Raw genomic sequence first — 17738 nt, forward strand, 5'->3', positions numbered from 1 at the left:
CTAGACCATCATTCAAGGGTATTTATGACAAGCCTGATTTTATAGGCGGTCGCTCTACGAGGCTAATTCTGTGTTATCTTCAATTCATTAGTAAGAAATAAAAGCCTTGTTGGTTGATAAAGAACATAAAGCTTATTTATCGTCTAGACAATCATTCAAGGGTATTAAGACAAGCCTGATTCAATAAGGCGCTAGTCAGCCGCTCTACAAGGCTAATTTTGCGTTATCTTCAATTCATTAGTAATAAATGAAAGTCTTGTTCGTTGATAAAGGACATAAGGTATATTTATCTTCTAGAGCACAAGTCAAGGGTACTAAGACAAGCCTGATTCAATAATGCACTAGTCAGCCGCTCTACGAGGCTAATTTTGTGTTATCTTCAACTTACTAGCAATAGATTAGAACCTTGGCGCTGATAAAGACCATGGCTTTTCCCCATTATTGTAATGACACGGCCTTTTTATTAGCTATACGTTTATCGTGCACTGATTGACCGCCATGTTGAATAAATTAAAATAAATCAAAGAAACTTTGTCGAAATATTTTCAAACGGTGACTTCTAAGGAACTAACATTTTTTCACAAAGCTTCGAGGTTCTGATTGGCTGATTCATCTTATAGCGCGCAGAGGATGAACAGTAAACGGCAGAGCGGGAGACTGGTGGACAATCTAACGATAACTATGCACAGGCAGCCCAAGCAATGTTCTTGTTTACAATTTACTGTAAATGTTTGCGGTTAATATACTAAGGCACATCTATACCCCTTGGCGCCATTTTTTAAATGTCACATGAATATTCATTTAATCCGTGCACGGTATATTGCTCTTCACGCTTTTATAATAGCCATTCCGAGGTTGATAAAAAAAACTGGGTCGAGTTGTCATCGTAGTGCATTGTGGGGCTGATTCAGGGAACATATTTCCAAGATGGCGTCTATTTCGTTCCTTAAAACAGTTCCACAATGCAATGCTTACTCGACCAAGTTTTTTCACAAACCTCGAAATGAATGGCTGATATTTAAGCAGGAAGAGCAATACACTATCGATACTGATTTGATTCAGTTCGAAGTAAAGCCAATATTTCACAATCATGTTGGACATTTTCAAGAAAGTCTTAATCAATATTCAGCGAAATTGAGATTTATAGCAGATGAATTATTTATATTTATATATAAGAGGAACTTGGCTAGTTGCCTTTAGATTTTATCGTAAACCACGGTCATTTTGTTTAAAAAAATCCGCGGTGATCAGCAATCAGGACACTATAATCTAAACAGTTTGGGCTACCTGTGTCATGGGAACTGATCTCACATTTCCCACGCGCCATAATTGACGCACTTCTGTCTGAATTCTCGGAATTTTGGCTGTTTTGATTTTTGGTGGCTTTTTCCTTTTTCTAATTCACATAGTTAAAAGCATTAACCCCAATTAAATGAGAACTTATAAAGGATGTGATTGTCCAATGATATTGTGAATGTAATTAACCTTCGTTTTAGTATACTTCTATTGAATATTGTTCCTTTACTCCCTTGCCCTCACATTAGTCTGATAATTGCTTTTTCTATTTTTCTGATTTTAATTATAACCCCTTAAATAAAAATATTAAAGAAATCATATAGAAAATAATGGGCACAAGTGTGCATGGAAAAAAGGTGCAAGATATGTAAGAATGATATACGCGTACCAAAAACTATCGAGGAAAGACTAGTTCAGCTAAATGAGAAAAGACAAGGATAACTGCACGATCAATAAAAAAAAGATATAAGAATAGTATGCGAATGATGAAGGCATCAACAACTAACTAGGAAACAACTAGTATTTCGAAACGACGAGCTAATCTCGTCTCTTGAAACATTTACACGTAGTATCCTTCTCCAGTTTCCTGCGAGACGAACGGTGAGCTTGCAATAATAGAGCCATGTTTGTTCAAGGTGTTAATAAAAAAAGGTCTCTATCATTGCAAGCTAGCTCACCGTTCGTTTTATTTTTTATATTTTTTATTTTTTATTTGGTGTATTTGTGCATATTAATATTAAATCTTAGACGAGTTATTTTTGAATTGAAGTCAAGCTAATGTAATTTTATACACAATCTAAAGCATGATTTTTTGAAGCAAGAAAAAAAACTTCCATGCCGGCCTCCAACAACTGAGCAACACTTCGCGTGACATCCACACCAGACCATAAAATATTCTGACAGCTTCAAAACGCAGAGATTATATGATAGATTAATCGAAAAGGACAATATATTAAATGGATTTATGTACTTTAAAAGCTTTCAAGGGTGGAGGGTAAATATTGAAAAAAATTAATAAATCGTGACAGCTGGCCGGAGAACTAATCGAATCGAATTCCATGGAGACACACCGGCAACACGAAAAAATTAAACAAATCTTATCGAGAACACCTGAAATTGTCTGGTTACTTTGCCTTAGGATGTGATTCTATAAGGTGTCTTTTGTTGCATCTTAATGTCTAGTTGTTTGAATATATTGCAGCATAGTTAGTAGGCTGAAAGGAAGGGGAAATACGAATGAGAAAGATAGAAAGAGAGGGAGAGAAAGGGAGAGAAAGGGAGAGAAAGGGAGAGAAAGGGAGAGAAAGGGAGAGGGAGAGAGAGAAAGGAAGAGAGAAAGGAAGAGAGAGGAAAAGAGAACGGCAAACAAACAAAGTAAGGCAAATTTGTTCCGAGAGCGAAAGGCGAGAGAAGGGAAAAAAAAAAAAAAAAAAAACAGAAAGAAGGAAAAGAAAGAAAAGAAAGAAAAGAGAAAGCTACAAGAAGATAATTCGATACTACACTTCCCTGCCTATCCTAGCAGGAAACAAATATCACTAAAAAATATTTCAAATATTTTAAATATATATAAAATTACCGAAGATGTTGATATGATAAAATTAAAACAGACTCGCAACATCAAAAGGTTTTTTTAAGTAGTTCTCTTTTATCTTATCAAAATCACTTAATTAACTTAGAGCAAAAGGCGAGAGAAGGAAAGAAAACAAACAAACAAACAAACAAAACAAAACAAAAAACAGAAAGAAGGAAAAGAAAGAAAGAAAAGAGAGAAAGAAAAGAGAGAGAAAGCTACAAGAAGATATAATTCGATACTACACATTCCCTGCCTATCCTACCATGAAACAAATACCACTAAAAATATTTCAAATATTTCAAATATATATATAATTACCGAAGATGTTGATATGATAAAATTAAAACAGACTCGCAACATCGAAAGGTTTTTTTAAGTAGTTCTCTTTCATCTTATCAAAATCACTTAATTTTAATTAAAACAAAATGTCCCCCTATTGTCCCACATGTAAAAATAAACCTTAAATGTTGTCGATAAAAATCTCATCTCGACAAATAGTCTTAAGTCGATGTTATCAGGTCATCCATATGGTGGTAGGGCAGTCCGGGCCAATGGGGCAAGTGTCGTTATGAAACCGGCGCATGAGCTTATTCGCACAAAATTTAAAAACGTGGCGTTTACATTGCCTAAAATAGTTTTGTTGTGGAAGTAAGAAACTGATGAAACAGTCATCAAAAGCATCCCCCCTCTAGATCTTCTGTAATTCTTTTCTAAGGCAACCCTAAAATATAAATGGCAGTTGTACTAACAATTGGTTATATTGATGGTCAGTGCTAGTTATTTTGGCCCATATTCGCGTGTGATAAATCTGACATTCTGAAGCCATTGCTGATGGCACGGGTGATAAAGGCATTTACACCTAGAATTACACTGACTAAAAGATCTATTTCTACACCTAATACTCGAATGCCTTTCTGAGAGGCTCAATAGGAATTTTAAGCTTAGAAGGTGAATAGATACTCATGCACAGAGTGAACAGTGAGAGGCACACTGAGCACTGCACTTGAACTGACAATCTTAACTGAGGCACGAAAGATATCTTGACAATACCACATCACGCAGCAGCACATTGCAGCACGAATCAACTATATCACATGGCATCACACAAAAACATACCAAACCACACTTTGTCATTTGGGCTCAAACTATAAACCATGTACCACACCTCACTATATTACACAAATGACCATACCAAACAACACACTGCACCAAACACACAAAAACACCACACGCTAACGTCTTTAGCAGCAGCAGCACTACAAGACCTGCAACATGCAACACTACAAGACCTCGGATTTCTTTCCGATTGAAGTAAACGACAACATCACGCAACTGGTTGTTATTTTTGTCAGGTGATTGCTCGATTTTATCCCGATATAACCGGTGAGTTATACTCATTATGGTCTGTAAATGAGGTTTGTTCAGAAGGCTGACAAAGCAACGAGTGGCTTGAAAGACAAAATTTTCCCAGGCCTTCCCCTTAGTGCCGGACGTTCCTCTTTGAAAGTACTTTCGTTACTTGATGCCTAATGCATTAAATTAATGTTTAATTTAACAAATTGTAACGATGGAAGAAATCGGATAGGCACGTTTGAATGGAATAGAAATGGCAAAGCAAAATTTAGAAAGAAAAAGCGATGAAAGCTAGGATCAATTAATTTTTTTTTTTTTTTTTTTTTTTTTTTCTATTCGTTTTGAATGATCTTGACATTAGAAAGCGTTAGAGGATGCGGAGATGATTCAGTTAATTTTATTTTAAAAAGGAAGTAGAATATCAATGAATGGTTGAAGCAAAGCAGACGTGAAAAAAAAAAAAAAAGGGATGCGTTAAATGCAAGATGCAATGATCAATTTACTCATTCCAATTTTGAATTATAAATGGAAATATGAATAAATAAACAAAGAATGAGAGAATTATAAATTAATAATTGAAAGAATTATAAATGAATGAATAAATAAATGGATGGATGGACGGACGGACGGACGGATGGATGGATGGATGGATGGATGGATGGATGGATGGATGGATGGATGGATGGATGGATGGATGGATGGATGGATGGATGGGTGGGTGGGTGGGTGAGTGGGTGGTTGGATGGATGGATGGATGGATGAATGGAGAGATGGAGGGAGGGAGGGATGGAGGGAGGGAGGGAGGGAGGGATGGATGGGATGGGATAACTATGGGATGGGATGGGATGGATGGATGAATAGATAAATCAATCGATGAATGAATGAGGGAGTGAATAAATCGTTGACTGAAATGAAACGAACGAATAAAATGAATGAAAGAATAAATCAAAAAAGCAAGAATAACTAAACTCCCACAATTAAAAACAACGTACTCTCGCCAGATGGACCAGATGGAGCAAGATACAGTGGATATCTTATATCCTTGATAGCTCGCAATTCGGATAACTATCGTTACTCAGCACGAAACGATTCAACGACTGATTGATTGGACTTTTAATTAGTCGTATTACGTAAGTGATTAACTAACAGACCAAAAAGTTAATCACGTCAGGTATAGAGGCCACGAGTGACGACTTGATAACTTAGTTATACGACTCTGATATCAAACCACTCTTATGGCTGATCAGTCTAAGAGCTAGACCAAGACAACTTGAAACAAGACTTGAAACAAGAAACTTGCTTGATAAAAGATTGGAAAATAAGAAATTACTCAATGTGCAATTCACTTAACAGAATGCGATACAGCTCCCGATATATTCTTAGGTTATCTTTTTAATTGAAAATCGTATAAACTTACAGAATGACGAGTTTCATATTGATAAATCCCGCGGGGGTTGGGCGGGAGGGGGGGGGGGGGGGATGTATGACTCAAATGGTAAAGGTTTTGGGTATGCTCGTCGAACCTCTTAAGGGGTAAACATCAATGATTTGGTATATTAAGGGGGTTGAAATTGAAATTTAGAATTCCAGCATATCTTAGCATCTTTTAAGGTAACTCTTAGAGTTAAAAAATCGCGTTCTGGACAACCACTCCCTTTTAAAGCTGTTTGGTATCTTTTAGGGGTATTTTTGAAAATTTTCGACGAGCATACAAGATACCCCCGGAGTCATAACCCGTTCCCGCCCCCCCCCCCCCCCCCCCTTTCCCTTACCGGAATAGTTAGCCAGCGCCATTTGGTCTCTTACAAAGTTTCTTATTCAATCGGGTGTTTATTTCTTCAGGAAGTACTAGGTCTAAAAGCATCTTAACAAAGTTCCTCTTGGAGTTATCATAATTTTGTGATGGCCTCTTCCACCCTCTAATCGAGAAGTGAATCGACTCAACGAAATATCCATGACTTTGACAGCATTGAGACAAGTTTAGAAAGCATTAGTTTCACATTAGACACTTGGCCATATATCCCTAGTCTGTTTCCTTTCGTTTTACATATTTTGATTAACTTGGACATAAACAAACTAAAGTGGTACTTAATCAAGCCTTGTGTGCGCCTCTGGCTAGTTTTGGGTCTTTGAAAATAAGGAGGAAAAAAATACCAAATATTTTGCATTATCTCTGTTTAACGTTTTTGTAACTTTCCGCGGAGTTCGCCTCTCTTTCTGTGTACGGTTTACTCAGTGCAATTTTTATAAACATGCGAACTCTGTGTCTCCAAGCTGCACGCTGGACTTTGGTTTTTCGCTGCCGCAAGTCAAAGATAAGATTGATTAGCTTTGATTGACGGCAGCGAAAAATAGAAATTTTAGTGCAGCTTGGAGACACAGAGTTTGCATGTTTATGAGAATTGCAGTAAAATGCATAATGATTTTTTTTTAAATGAGTTCATTAGTTTGAAATGTTTCTAGATAAAGCAAGTCGTCGTCGTGGCTGTCTGTGATTTCGCTTAAAAGTTTGATTAAGTAGAGAAAAACATGTTTAATCGTGAGCTGGAGAAAGATATAACTAAAAACTGTTTAATATATAAATGAAAGTATGAGATTTATCTGAAAAAGCTAGCAGTATATATGGAACATCTCACAAACTATACTTTTTTGTCTTTCGAATAAATGACAATTATAAATACAAACATTTTACTTGCTTCTCCATAAGATTCTATTTCGATTTCATTTAGTTATTCATTATTTAGTCATTCACTTGTTCATTCATTCATTCATCGAGTCCATTCCTACATTTTTCCATTTACTAATATATCCAACCATTTCATTCACTTACCCATCCATCCATCCATCCATCCATCCATCCTCCATCCTTCCATCCTTCCATCCATCCATCCATCCATCCATCCATCCATCCATCCATCCATCCATCCACTCTTTTCTTTTTCATTCAGCCATCCATTACATTCATCCACTCATCCATACATCTATCATTCCACTTGTTTATTCATTCACCCATCCATCCAACCATTTCGTTCATTTTTTACACTAATTCATCCATCCTTGCCCCTTATCTATCTATGAAAAAAACATCCATTTATCCACTCATTTAATCATCTTTTCGCCCATCCATCTATCCATCTTTGCCCCTCATCTATCTATGGAACACAACCATTTATCCATTCATTCAACCATCTTTTAACCCATCCATCTATCCATCCATACCCCTCATCTATCTATGAAAAACATCCATTTATCCATTCATTTAACCATCTTTTCACCCATTCATCTATCCATCCATACCCCTCATCTATCTATGAAAAACATCCATTTATTTATTAGTTAGCGTTCCTTATTAAACCTTAATCTATTCCCATCCACCCTTGCTTTAATCTATCTTTTAGTCTATAGCCATCCTTCCTTCCTCCCTTCATTATATTTATCTATTTATACTTCTATTAGTATTTACCCATTCATTACTTCTTTCTAATGTCTTGCACGTTCACCAGTGAACAAAATATTTCAGCCACTAAATCATGAAGTCAAATCTTATTCTTTTTTCAAAGCTATTTTTACCAACTAAAATGTTTATGAAAAAAAATTAACTAAAGAAATGGCCGAATATTGTTCTCATTTGAATTTGATTGCTGCATTTTTCAATCAAGTTTTTTTTTTTTTAAATCAAGATATATTCGATTTCTGTAGGATATTTTCGCGAATTTTGTTGACGAAATTAAAATATAAGTGGTAAACCATAGACTATTAACTGGAAACTAAAGAAAAACACTCTTTGCAGATGGAATAGTTAGTCGGTAGACGAGAGGCTGCGGAATAAAGATAAACAGCACCAGATGATTTGGAATTAGTAAGTTATATATATGTAAACATGTCGCAAAATGATAACTTTGAAAAAAAAACATCTGTTGATACTGAACTGTTTTGTCAAAAAAAAAAAAAAAAAAAAAAAAAACGGACAATGAACAGAAAATGCTAGAATGGCATTTTTGTTATTAGAGAGTTTTAGATTTACGTTCACGGCAAATGTGAAACGTCAGTTGACCAGTAAAATATTCTTTCAAATGACTGAAAAAGAATCGCAAAAAAGTCCAAGTAGTAGACAAACAAAAGAGTATTTGCGCTTGGTGAGAAGGTTTGTAAAAGGTAAAGTAAAATACAGGAAAACTATGAAAACGTGGTCACGTTTGCCGTTTGCGGGGAGAAAAAAAAGTCAATCTAAAACTCTCTATTATTGAGCGAACAAAGTAATTTTTTGTGGGCGGTTTACTAATATTTTCTTATTCAAAAGACTGAAATTTTTTTGCTAAATTTGGAAGTAATTCCGTTCTGCTTGCTATATATCATTAATTTATAGGTTTTTATATGAAGCTGCCATCTTAAAGTAGCTTTAATTAAACCTTTTGGGCTATTCATAAAGACAGTCTGGAACAGTCAAAATTGATTTGGTCTGATTTGTTTTCACGTTTGCATTGCATCCCTCGAGCTCGTATATTGATCGAGCCATCGATTCATTAGTCTTTAAGTGTCCTTAGTATTGCTTCAATAGTCTGCTTTAATATTCATTTTCTTATGAGGAAACCGACGTTATACAAAGTGTTTCTATTGAGTGATTACTAATCAACACTGCTCACGATGATCACGTTCGTACACACGCGCTCTATCGTGACGTCAGTCAAGGAAAGATACCCCATTGAGAGAGCCAGACATTAATAATACCAAAATAGTCTTTAGTCATTAAATTACATTCAGAACGTATGAAAAACGAAATTAAAAAAATATGAGATTTGAGTGTTTTTAGTCTAAGAGTAATGGCTATTACAGGCGCCACATTGTTCCCTCTCTCTCTCTTAGCTTTCTTTCTTTCTTTTCTTCGTTCTAGTTAGTTCGTTAGTTAGTTAGTTCATTCGTTCGCTCGTTCTTTCTTTCTTTCTTTCTTTCGCTCGTTCGTTCGTTGGTTCGGTTCGTTCGTTCGTCGTTCGTTCGTTCGTCGTTCGTTTCGTTCGTTCATTCGTTCGTCGTTCGTCGTTCGTCGTTCGTCGTTCGTCGTTCGTCGTTCGTCGTTCGTCGTTCGTCGTTCGTCGTTCGTCGTTCGTTCGTTCGTTCTTTCTATTCGTCTTTCCTTCGATACTTTTTTGTTCTCTTCTCATTTCTCATTTCTTATTTCATTTTTCCTTTACCATTAGATCCCTCTTTCCTTTCATTCTTTCTGTCCTCTCTCCTCTCTCTTTTTCCCTTTTTTTTTTTTTTGGAGTAGTTCAATTTTCAATTCGGTGTGCGCTGAGTATTAGCAAGTCATCGTTCTTGGCACGACATTAGTAAGAGTGCATCGCGCCTAATCGACTATACTGAAAGCCATTTTTTGAGGAAGGATGGCCGGATAACGCGGAAAATAGACATTCAATAATTGAATCGATAGATACGTAGACCCTTTTATCCACACTCAAAAGGAAAGACACTCGTATGGCCTAAAACATTGTAGCGTTGAAATGTCGGCATTCTTTAACACACAACACAAGGACTTTTAAGTAAAAATGAAAAAAGTCTTAACTTCTTGGAAGTGATAGCATTTGGACTTTCAGCACTGAGGCCACAGCCTCAAAGCTCCGGTTTCCGACGGTAGCTGTCAATCATACTACATATTAACTACCATTTGGTATAATTTCAACTGATTCGATCAATGAAATATCGCAATGATACATCGAAAAATTACCATCTTTTTGAAATACTATTAAAAATACGTAGCCTCAAGAGATAACAGCAAAACCAAGATGGCCACTTCTGCTATCAAAACTACAATCTATAGAATTTAACGCTTTGTGAAAGAGAAAGGAAAAACATTGAAGAATTCCCAAAATAATCCGGCCGCGTTTAAGGAATTTTAATTTCTAAGCGGCTGGACCGAATTGATTAATTGCCGATAAAAGATCCACATTTGGTGGGAAAGAAAACAAAATGTTGTGGAAAGCTAATATTGTGCTTCGTCGGTCGTCTCTATTAATTTAAAACTTGGGAATTCTATATATGACCACTGACAATTTATTTCTGTATTTGATTTTATTAGCAAGTATAACTCGCAGTGATTTTTAACGCGCAGTATAGCCTAGGGATTATGGGTAAACTGTTTCTCCACCAATCAGGTCTCAGATTGCCAATCGGTCGAGTTCGACCTTTGTTTATAATATAACCTTTATACTACTATATAAGCACCTTTTTTTCGCTGATTAAATCTTTATCACTATAACAGAGCGCGAACCTTGTAACCATAGCTGATGAGCGTAGCAATTGATTATCAAACTTAAAAGCTCTAAAATTTGCTCGAGAATTTGCTATACGTTTATCATGCAGTTATCAATCCTTCGCAGCAGTTTCAAAATCTGTCTTGTTGAAACGATATATACAAATGCTGGAGATACAATCATTTGATAATATAGCCATAACATCGGGATTAAACTTTTACACGGCTAATGACTATTAATTCGCGCCAAAGATGTCACAGAATCTGATTGGACCACAAACTTTCTTATTTTTTTGAACAGTTTTTAGCTATTTTGCTAAATTCGTCCGGATCACTTTTGAGACTCGGCGCGCATTCGAGATCAAATATAAATTATAAATCATTGTTACTAAGGATAAAATTGCGGGGGGAAAAGATTTTGGCGTAATTCTAAGGAATTGTAATGAAATCGCAATTTCCTTAGTTAATTTCACGCAAGGAGATTATTAAGATCCTTATGTTTGCATTTCTTTTTTTTTTTTTTTTTTTTTTTTTTTTTTGATCACTGTGGCGAACGAACAAAAAGACATACTGCAAGCGATTCAGTGAAGTCTACCGTCGGCCGATGCCGAAAAACAAGCTTAGAAATCCTCATCAGAAAGAAATTATCTAAAGCTCCGAAGTAATATTGCGTTGCGGATAAGAGAAGTAAAGGAAAATGATAACGAGGAAAACAAAGTAATCGGTTGTAATTTCGTTAGAGGAATAAATTTCCTGATGTCTCTCGCGCTCTAAGCAACAATTAATAAGCAGAAAAAAACTGTTAATGAATGAAGTAAAATCCTGGCACTTAACTTTACTTCATTCCATAATGACTCATGCACTCCACTCGAAATTCCCAGTCTCTGTGTCTCTTCTTTGCTCTTCTTTCGTCACTAGTTCCATGTATTTCTAAGATTCCCCGCTAAGGTTACTGACTTGTTAGAGATAAACCAACGCGCTATCACTTGTGAATTGACCGCCAACTCTTGAAAAAAAGCCTTGGAGCAGTAAAATAAAAGCTATTTGGAACGCTACCGGATATGGTTACACTATAATTTGTAATAGAGTGTGTTAGCCCTAGGTTAAAATCATGAGACATAAACATTCTTGTTGTATATACTTTCTATAATCAAACCCTATACGACCGTTAATACATCACAAGCTTTTTTGTTTGGCATTGCCTACGTGTCTGTAGGTTTTCTCTAGCGACCGACTAGTAGCGTAGACTCTAACGTAGTTTCTTGGAAATAAAGGCCTAATACCCCACCTTCTACTTAACCTCACCGCTGATTTGTTCCAACGATAATGAGGCCATAACTTAAAGAATAATAAACACGAACTGCACAATGCGAAACCCAAGAGTTTTGTGCCGTTTGCGCTTACATTACAGCACGGATATTTTTTGAGTCCAAAGGGAATCAACGTCAACTTCTTAAGGTCAATTTGTTATGGAGAATTGATTGAGAAGACATATGGGTCTCGGCGGAACGATTAATATAATCTGACAAGTTAGATATCACCGCCATGTTTACAGCTTTCAAACTCATCTAAGTGCGGAGTATTGTGATATATTTAGCCGCTTTGTCCTCCTTTAAACAAATTTTAGCCTCAATCTTTTTTTGTTAAATGGTTATTTAGATGGCTAATCGTAAGCCGATCGATAAGTCTCTTTTATGCCTTTTCAAAAATAAGCTCGGTTTGTAAGGCGAAATATATCTGAGACCAGCTTAGGAGCTTATTCAGTGAAGTAATATACATGGGCAAATATACAGTGCTTGGCGATATACAGTCCATAATATTCACGCAAACATGGGGTCGGGTTTTCACAAAGGCCAACCTTCAGCTGTTCAGTTATTATACCAGAACATTTTTTTGCAAGTTTGTTATCGAAAGGCGAAACGAGGAATGCAATTATATTGGTTATCACTAAGAGTAGAAGAGTGAGGACTTTTCAAATTCCTTCCATATTTAGCCCAGGGTTTAGATTTGGACTCCGATAACGAGGTTTCCCGACCTCCTTCATAGTCGTTCCTTGGCCTTGTGTGGATGGAAGTTTTGAGCGTGGCCACTTGTCCACAGAATAAGTACTTCAGACCTTGCCTATAGTTCTGGCTAAAGAGAAAGTATAAGAACGGCGTCAGGGCGGTATTTGAATAAGCAACAAACTTTCCCCAGAAATACAATTTGGTGAAGCAGGATAGTTCTTGCGGAGTCCAGTAAAAGAACGACAGGTAGACATAGGTATTGATAGGCAACCAGCAAAGTGCAAACACCACCACCACTGCGAGTACCATGCGCACAACACTTCGGTTACGCTTTGAGATGCGCTGTTGAGTGCGAAAAGAACTGTTCCCTGGCGTTTTTCTGCGAGTTAGTTTGACGAGAATTGTCGAGTACAAGATAAGAAGTAAAGCCAACGGGAAAAAGTAGAGCGAGATTGAGGTGACGAGAAAATAGATGCGCGCGGACTCGGCTGGTAAAGGATCCCATGAATAAAAACATTGCGAAGTGCCATGGACTTCGATGTGAAATGCGAAAAAATAGGGAGCATGAAATCCCATAGCTATGATCCACGTGAATGCCATGTTGACGGAGTGCATCCTCTTGGATATGATCGAAGCACGCATAGGAAACACGACCCCGAGAAAACGATCAAAAGCGATTATCACTAGACTTAGAATTGATACTGCGGTCGAAATATCCGTAAAGAACGGTACACACTTGCAAAAGAAGTCCCCTGCCTTGCCAGCAATGAACCACCGGGTCGATCCATAGTATATTTCAACGATGTTCCTCGGTATAGCGATTGATGACTGGAGTAAGTCAGAAACGGCCATATTTACTATCAGATAGTTAACAGTGGTTTGCATGCTGAGGTTCTTGAAGACTACAGTGATGACAAGACAGTTCCCTGTTATAGATAATAACAGCATGCAACAATACGCTAGGGTTTTCAGAGCTTTTTCCTTGTCTGATTCCAAAGTTACGGCGCAGAATCCGGTCTGAAAAGTATAGTTAAGCGTCGAGTTGTTCATGGTAACGAGAAGTCACGAGGTGGTTTGGTTTTAAGTGAGGTTTTCGACTGCGCGCACACTCTTTCTTCCTAATAGAGGGCACCTGCGTCTTAGCTTTGCTCGACCAATTCCAAGTTCAATATCAAAGTTGGTGTTACAAACCCTTTTCTTTGGTTTCAAACTATACGTACGCTATTTAGAGGTTGCGACTTTTGTCTGTGCGGTATTAAATCAGCGGCGATCGATTTAAAAACAACATCACATGATTATCAGACCTTTATCAAGATCTTGTACAGGCTGCTGGGTTTTCGTTGATATCAGGCGCTTTTTGTCTCTTTATTCAACGACTTTGTATAGGTTCTAATGAACGTTCTGTTTTTCACGTCGAGCTGCGGTAGCCGAAAACCTCGCCCACAATCAAGACTGGATTCCTTCGCAGAGTGTTCTTCAACTTAGTGATTGCAGTGCCAAGACGCTCTTGGTCTGTGATGGACGATTCTCGACTTCTCTGGTTTAGTAGAGTTCGCCCAGTTTTCACCAGAATACGCACGAATCAATTTTGACGTATGTAGTCAACAAACGAGTTCTTGTTTTGACAGCTGTTAAGCAACGTGTTGGACACCATCAGTAGTAGGAAAGGCTTGTGTGTACAAACGAAGCTAGAGATTCCCAAATGATAAATGTGCCTGCTTGCAATCCTGCTTATCAAATGAAACAAAACTGTTTCAGTTTCAGGGGTGCTTTTAGTGGCCTCTCGTCTGCCGGATGTCTATTGACATTTTTTCCCTCAACAGAGTCATAACCTTCAATCAATTACGCCAACGATGAACGAAAATTGCATTAATGATTGACACCCAGGGGCAACGCCCACCACAGGTGAATAGCATAGCTTTCTCGGCTCCAAGATTAAAGAATGTTTTTTGATCTACAAGAACAAGAGGTCAATACATTATCTCCAGCTTAGCAAAGAGCAATCAATGGAGTTCCTCTTTTGCCACGATTTTTATTCTAACACCCGAGGCCTACATCCTGAAATTTACCACGAATTATTCGTCAAACAAGGAAGCAATGACATGGATTCATTCTAGAAGTAAAAAAGAGACCTATTAGGGCGAAAAATTTGTATTATATGTAGGGTGAACGTTAATTCTAATATTATTTGCGCGTAACAGAGGTTTTAATGAACTGCGCACGAAACCATAACTAAAAAGCCGAGAAACCCAAATACGTGTAACCTTAATATAATAATTTTTAGACCGAGATATGTAAGTCGATTGATTTTTTTTTTTTTTTTTTTTTTTTTTTTCTTTTTTTTTTGTGTGATTTCATAGGCATTAAACTTTAGCTGCGAGTTAATTTACTAAAATGGCTTTCTTTGTTGTATCACTCCATTACCATAAACCCATCCAAAACAGACCTTAATAGTTACAGCAGTAGAACAAAAATAAAAGCTCAGTTCGAAGCGTATAGTAATGAGTAAAAATAGTGTTAGCTGAAAATCGGATCACTAGCCAATGCCGATCCAATATCGAAGACCAAACTTCAAAAAGACTTTGAATTTGAATACAAATATATTTGGAAATAACTGGCGCAGTAGTCTCCGATTACAAAATGGATGTCTGCCTTGAGTGTTCCATTTAATAATTCGACCATATCACACAACATTCTCAACAACTTCACTCGATTCAATTTAAGAGATCCAAATACGTACAAAAATACCCTCTAAGGCGTTCTCCCACCTACCACTAATCCCTAGTTGATAGTTTTTTTTTAGAATTTGTCGAGCTTCAGGGAAAATATTAAGTCTTTTTTATACATACTATATATAGGCTGCCATTCTCAGGCGGAAAAATTGTCAATAAAGGATTAATCGTTGTCGATGTGTCGCGAACAGCTGTTATCGACCAATCCGCATTAGATAAGTCTTTTCATTTCAGAATGTAATTTAGAATCGAATACGGTCTACTGGCTCGAACAGAAATCAATAGGCGAGAACTAATTTCTTTGTGGAAGGAAGACTTGATCTTCCAAGATTGTTAGACCTTTAGACTGTTTGCTTTAGCTAGTCGAAGCCTAAATTATTTTTGCTGAAAAGAGTAAATAAATAAAAAGTAAATTAAAAAATAAATTCTATACAATGGACCACTTACCTTAGTAATAGAATTTTTGACGAATCAGATTCGAAAGAATGACTCAGTATAGTTGTCAAGAGGCACACGAAAACTGATCTTAAGAGACCTAAATTTACAATCAGCCCAACACAGAACACAAGTGAGGAATGGGTAGAATGAGTCGACCTTACTATGACTGAAGATATGAAAATCTTAAGGGATATTGAGATTCCAAAGATAAGATGTACAACGAAGATTGGAGGTAGTTCGTAATCACGAGATCAAAGACGAGAAGAGTAGACCAGACGTGAAACCCCCAAGGAAGTTTGGAGTTCGGAGAACAAATACCGATTAAATGTTCTGTTTAAACTGTGGAAGCGTGAGAAAAAACTGCCTTTTTTCAAAGAAAGAGAAAGATAAAAGTACAAACGAAATGACATATGCAATTCCTTGATTGTAAATGTAAATAATGGTTTTGAAATCAAACAGCATTATTTCACTTTAATTTTGGGATTCACTTTACCGACATCTTAGAAGAGACGTTTTGGGAATTGGAATGAGTAAGAATGTGATGTCAATTCGCGAAAAAAATATTTCTCTTTCTTATTCTAGGTCTCTATTCCATTTTCTTGTTTCGATGATTCTTGATCGATCGTTAACCCCACAAATTTATTCTTCAAAGGCAAAAATTTTAAAAGAAAAGAATGAAGTAATTTATATACGTCAAGTTTTGTGGACAGCAAAAATAATAAAATAAATGTTTCACAGCCATTAAATATCGACCACATTGACAACATTAAACTCTTAGTCAAAGTTTGTGTCTATCTGTATCAACCTGCTCATACTTTTGCGGTTGGCTTACAGTTTATTTGGAAAACCACTTAATAGGTTTCTACCCCATGACGTCATACACGAAGCCTCAATTATTCAATAACCGTTGCTCTCTTAGCGCCAAAGGTCTCAAACGTGGTGTACTTTTTTAACAATTTTCATGGTCATAGCTAAAGCAGAGCCAGGCAAGATTTCTTTAGCACTGTACTAAAAGGAGTACGATTTTAATAGCTTATTCACATGAACATTATATCTCCTGACGAGTTGGAAGATAAATAAATTTTCTTATGTTTTTGTTCGGTTGGTCTTCCTCGATGTATTTGCTTCCGTGAGGAGATAGCATTCAAGGAAACAAAGCAAAAATAGTGTCCCCCACAAGTTTACAATGGCTTGATGCTCAGAAGTAGCCAGTCAGATATTTGAAATCCACAGATTTAGATGTGTATATATGTATAAGATGACGCGATAGGTTTCATCATTGCGTTCAATCTACCGATAACACCGCCCTCTTATATGATCCAAATCCCTATGTAATTCTCTAATACCAAAAGTAGACCAAGTTTATAGTAAATATATATATGTGTGTGTGTGTGTGTGTGTCAGAGAGAAACTTCGCTATGGCTTCCTGAATACGGCGGTGTTTAACACTTTAAGAGAGAAAACAAGCCGACTTTTAGCCGCCATGTTTTTTGTTATTGATAACAGAAAAAAAGAAAAGATTTTCTTCAGTGCAACGAAACCAAATGACGACAATACAGATATATAAAGTATATATATATATATATATATATATATATATTGTTAAATAATTTTTTTTGTTTTTGTTTTTGCTTTTTTGTTTTTTTTTTTTTTTTTGTTGTTGTTGTTGTTGTTGTTTTTTGTTGTTGTTGTGTTTTTTTGTTTTTTTGTTGTTTTTTTTGTTAAATAATTTTTAAAGAAATTGTAACCAATTTGTTCTAGAATTTTTTTTCCAGCTTATTTGTTCATTGCTGACTGTTAATTTAAATTAGCACCGAAATAAATATGTAGTATTCTATATTTATAAACCCTACACGCTAAATACCACAAAATAACATGAAATTGTCAAGTGTGAAAGAGAATTTACATATACTGATATTAAGACCAAGAGATTTGAAGCCGTCAGACAGCGAAATGGCTGGTTTCTTTCAAATCCGAATCATCGATATTTTGGCTAGTTTTACCGAGCTTTGTTTTTCAGTCATTAAGAAAGAAAATCCTCACAAGTAAAACGGCATGGAACGGTTTGATAACATCGTGGTAATCCCTAAGAT

General features: G+C 36.4%; 1 protein-coding gene across 1 annotated transcript; it reads right to left on the bottom strand.

Annotated features, from left to right (window-relative positions):
* Nucleotides 1–10963: 10963 nt before the first annotated feature.
* Nucleotides 10964–16036, bottom strand: LOC116308333 (substance-K receptor). Its single transcript, XM_031718727.2, has 2 exons — nucleotides 15655–16036; nucleotides 10964–14429 (listed from the first exon to the last, which is right to left on the bottom strand). The coding sequence occupies exon 2, from the start codon at nucleotides 13523–13525 to the stop codon at nucleotides 12374–12376; it is 1152 nt and encodes a 383-aa protein (XP_031574587.2). The 5' UTR covers nucleotides 13526–14429; nucleotides 15655–16036; the 3' UTR covers nucleotides 10964–12373.
* Nucleotides 16037–17738: the final 1702 nt, after the last annotated feature.

This window comes from Actinia tenebrosa, unplaced genomic scaffold (genome assembly GCF_029948245.1).
Source record: "Actinia tenebrosa isolate PJP-AT-01 unplaced genomic scaffold, QUT_ActTen_1.0 PGA_scaffold6__47_contigs__length_16458017, whole genome shotgun sequence".
NCBI lineage: Eukaryota > Metazoa > Cnidaria > Anthozoa > Actiniaria > Actiniidae > Actinia > Actinia tenebrosa.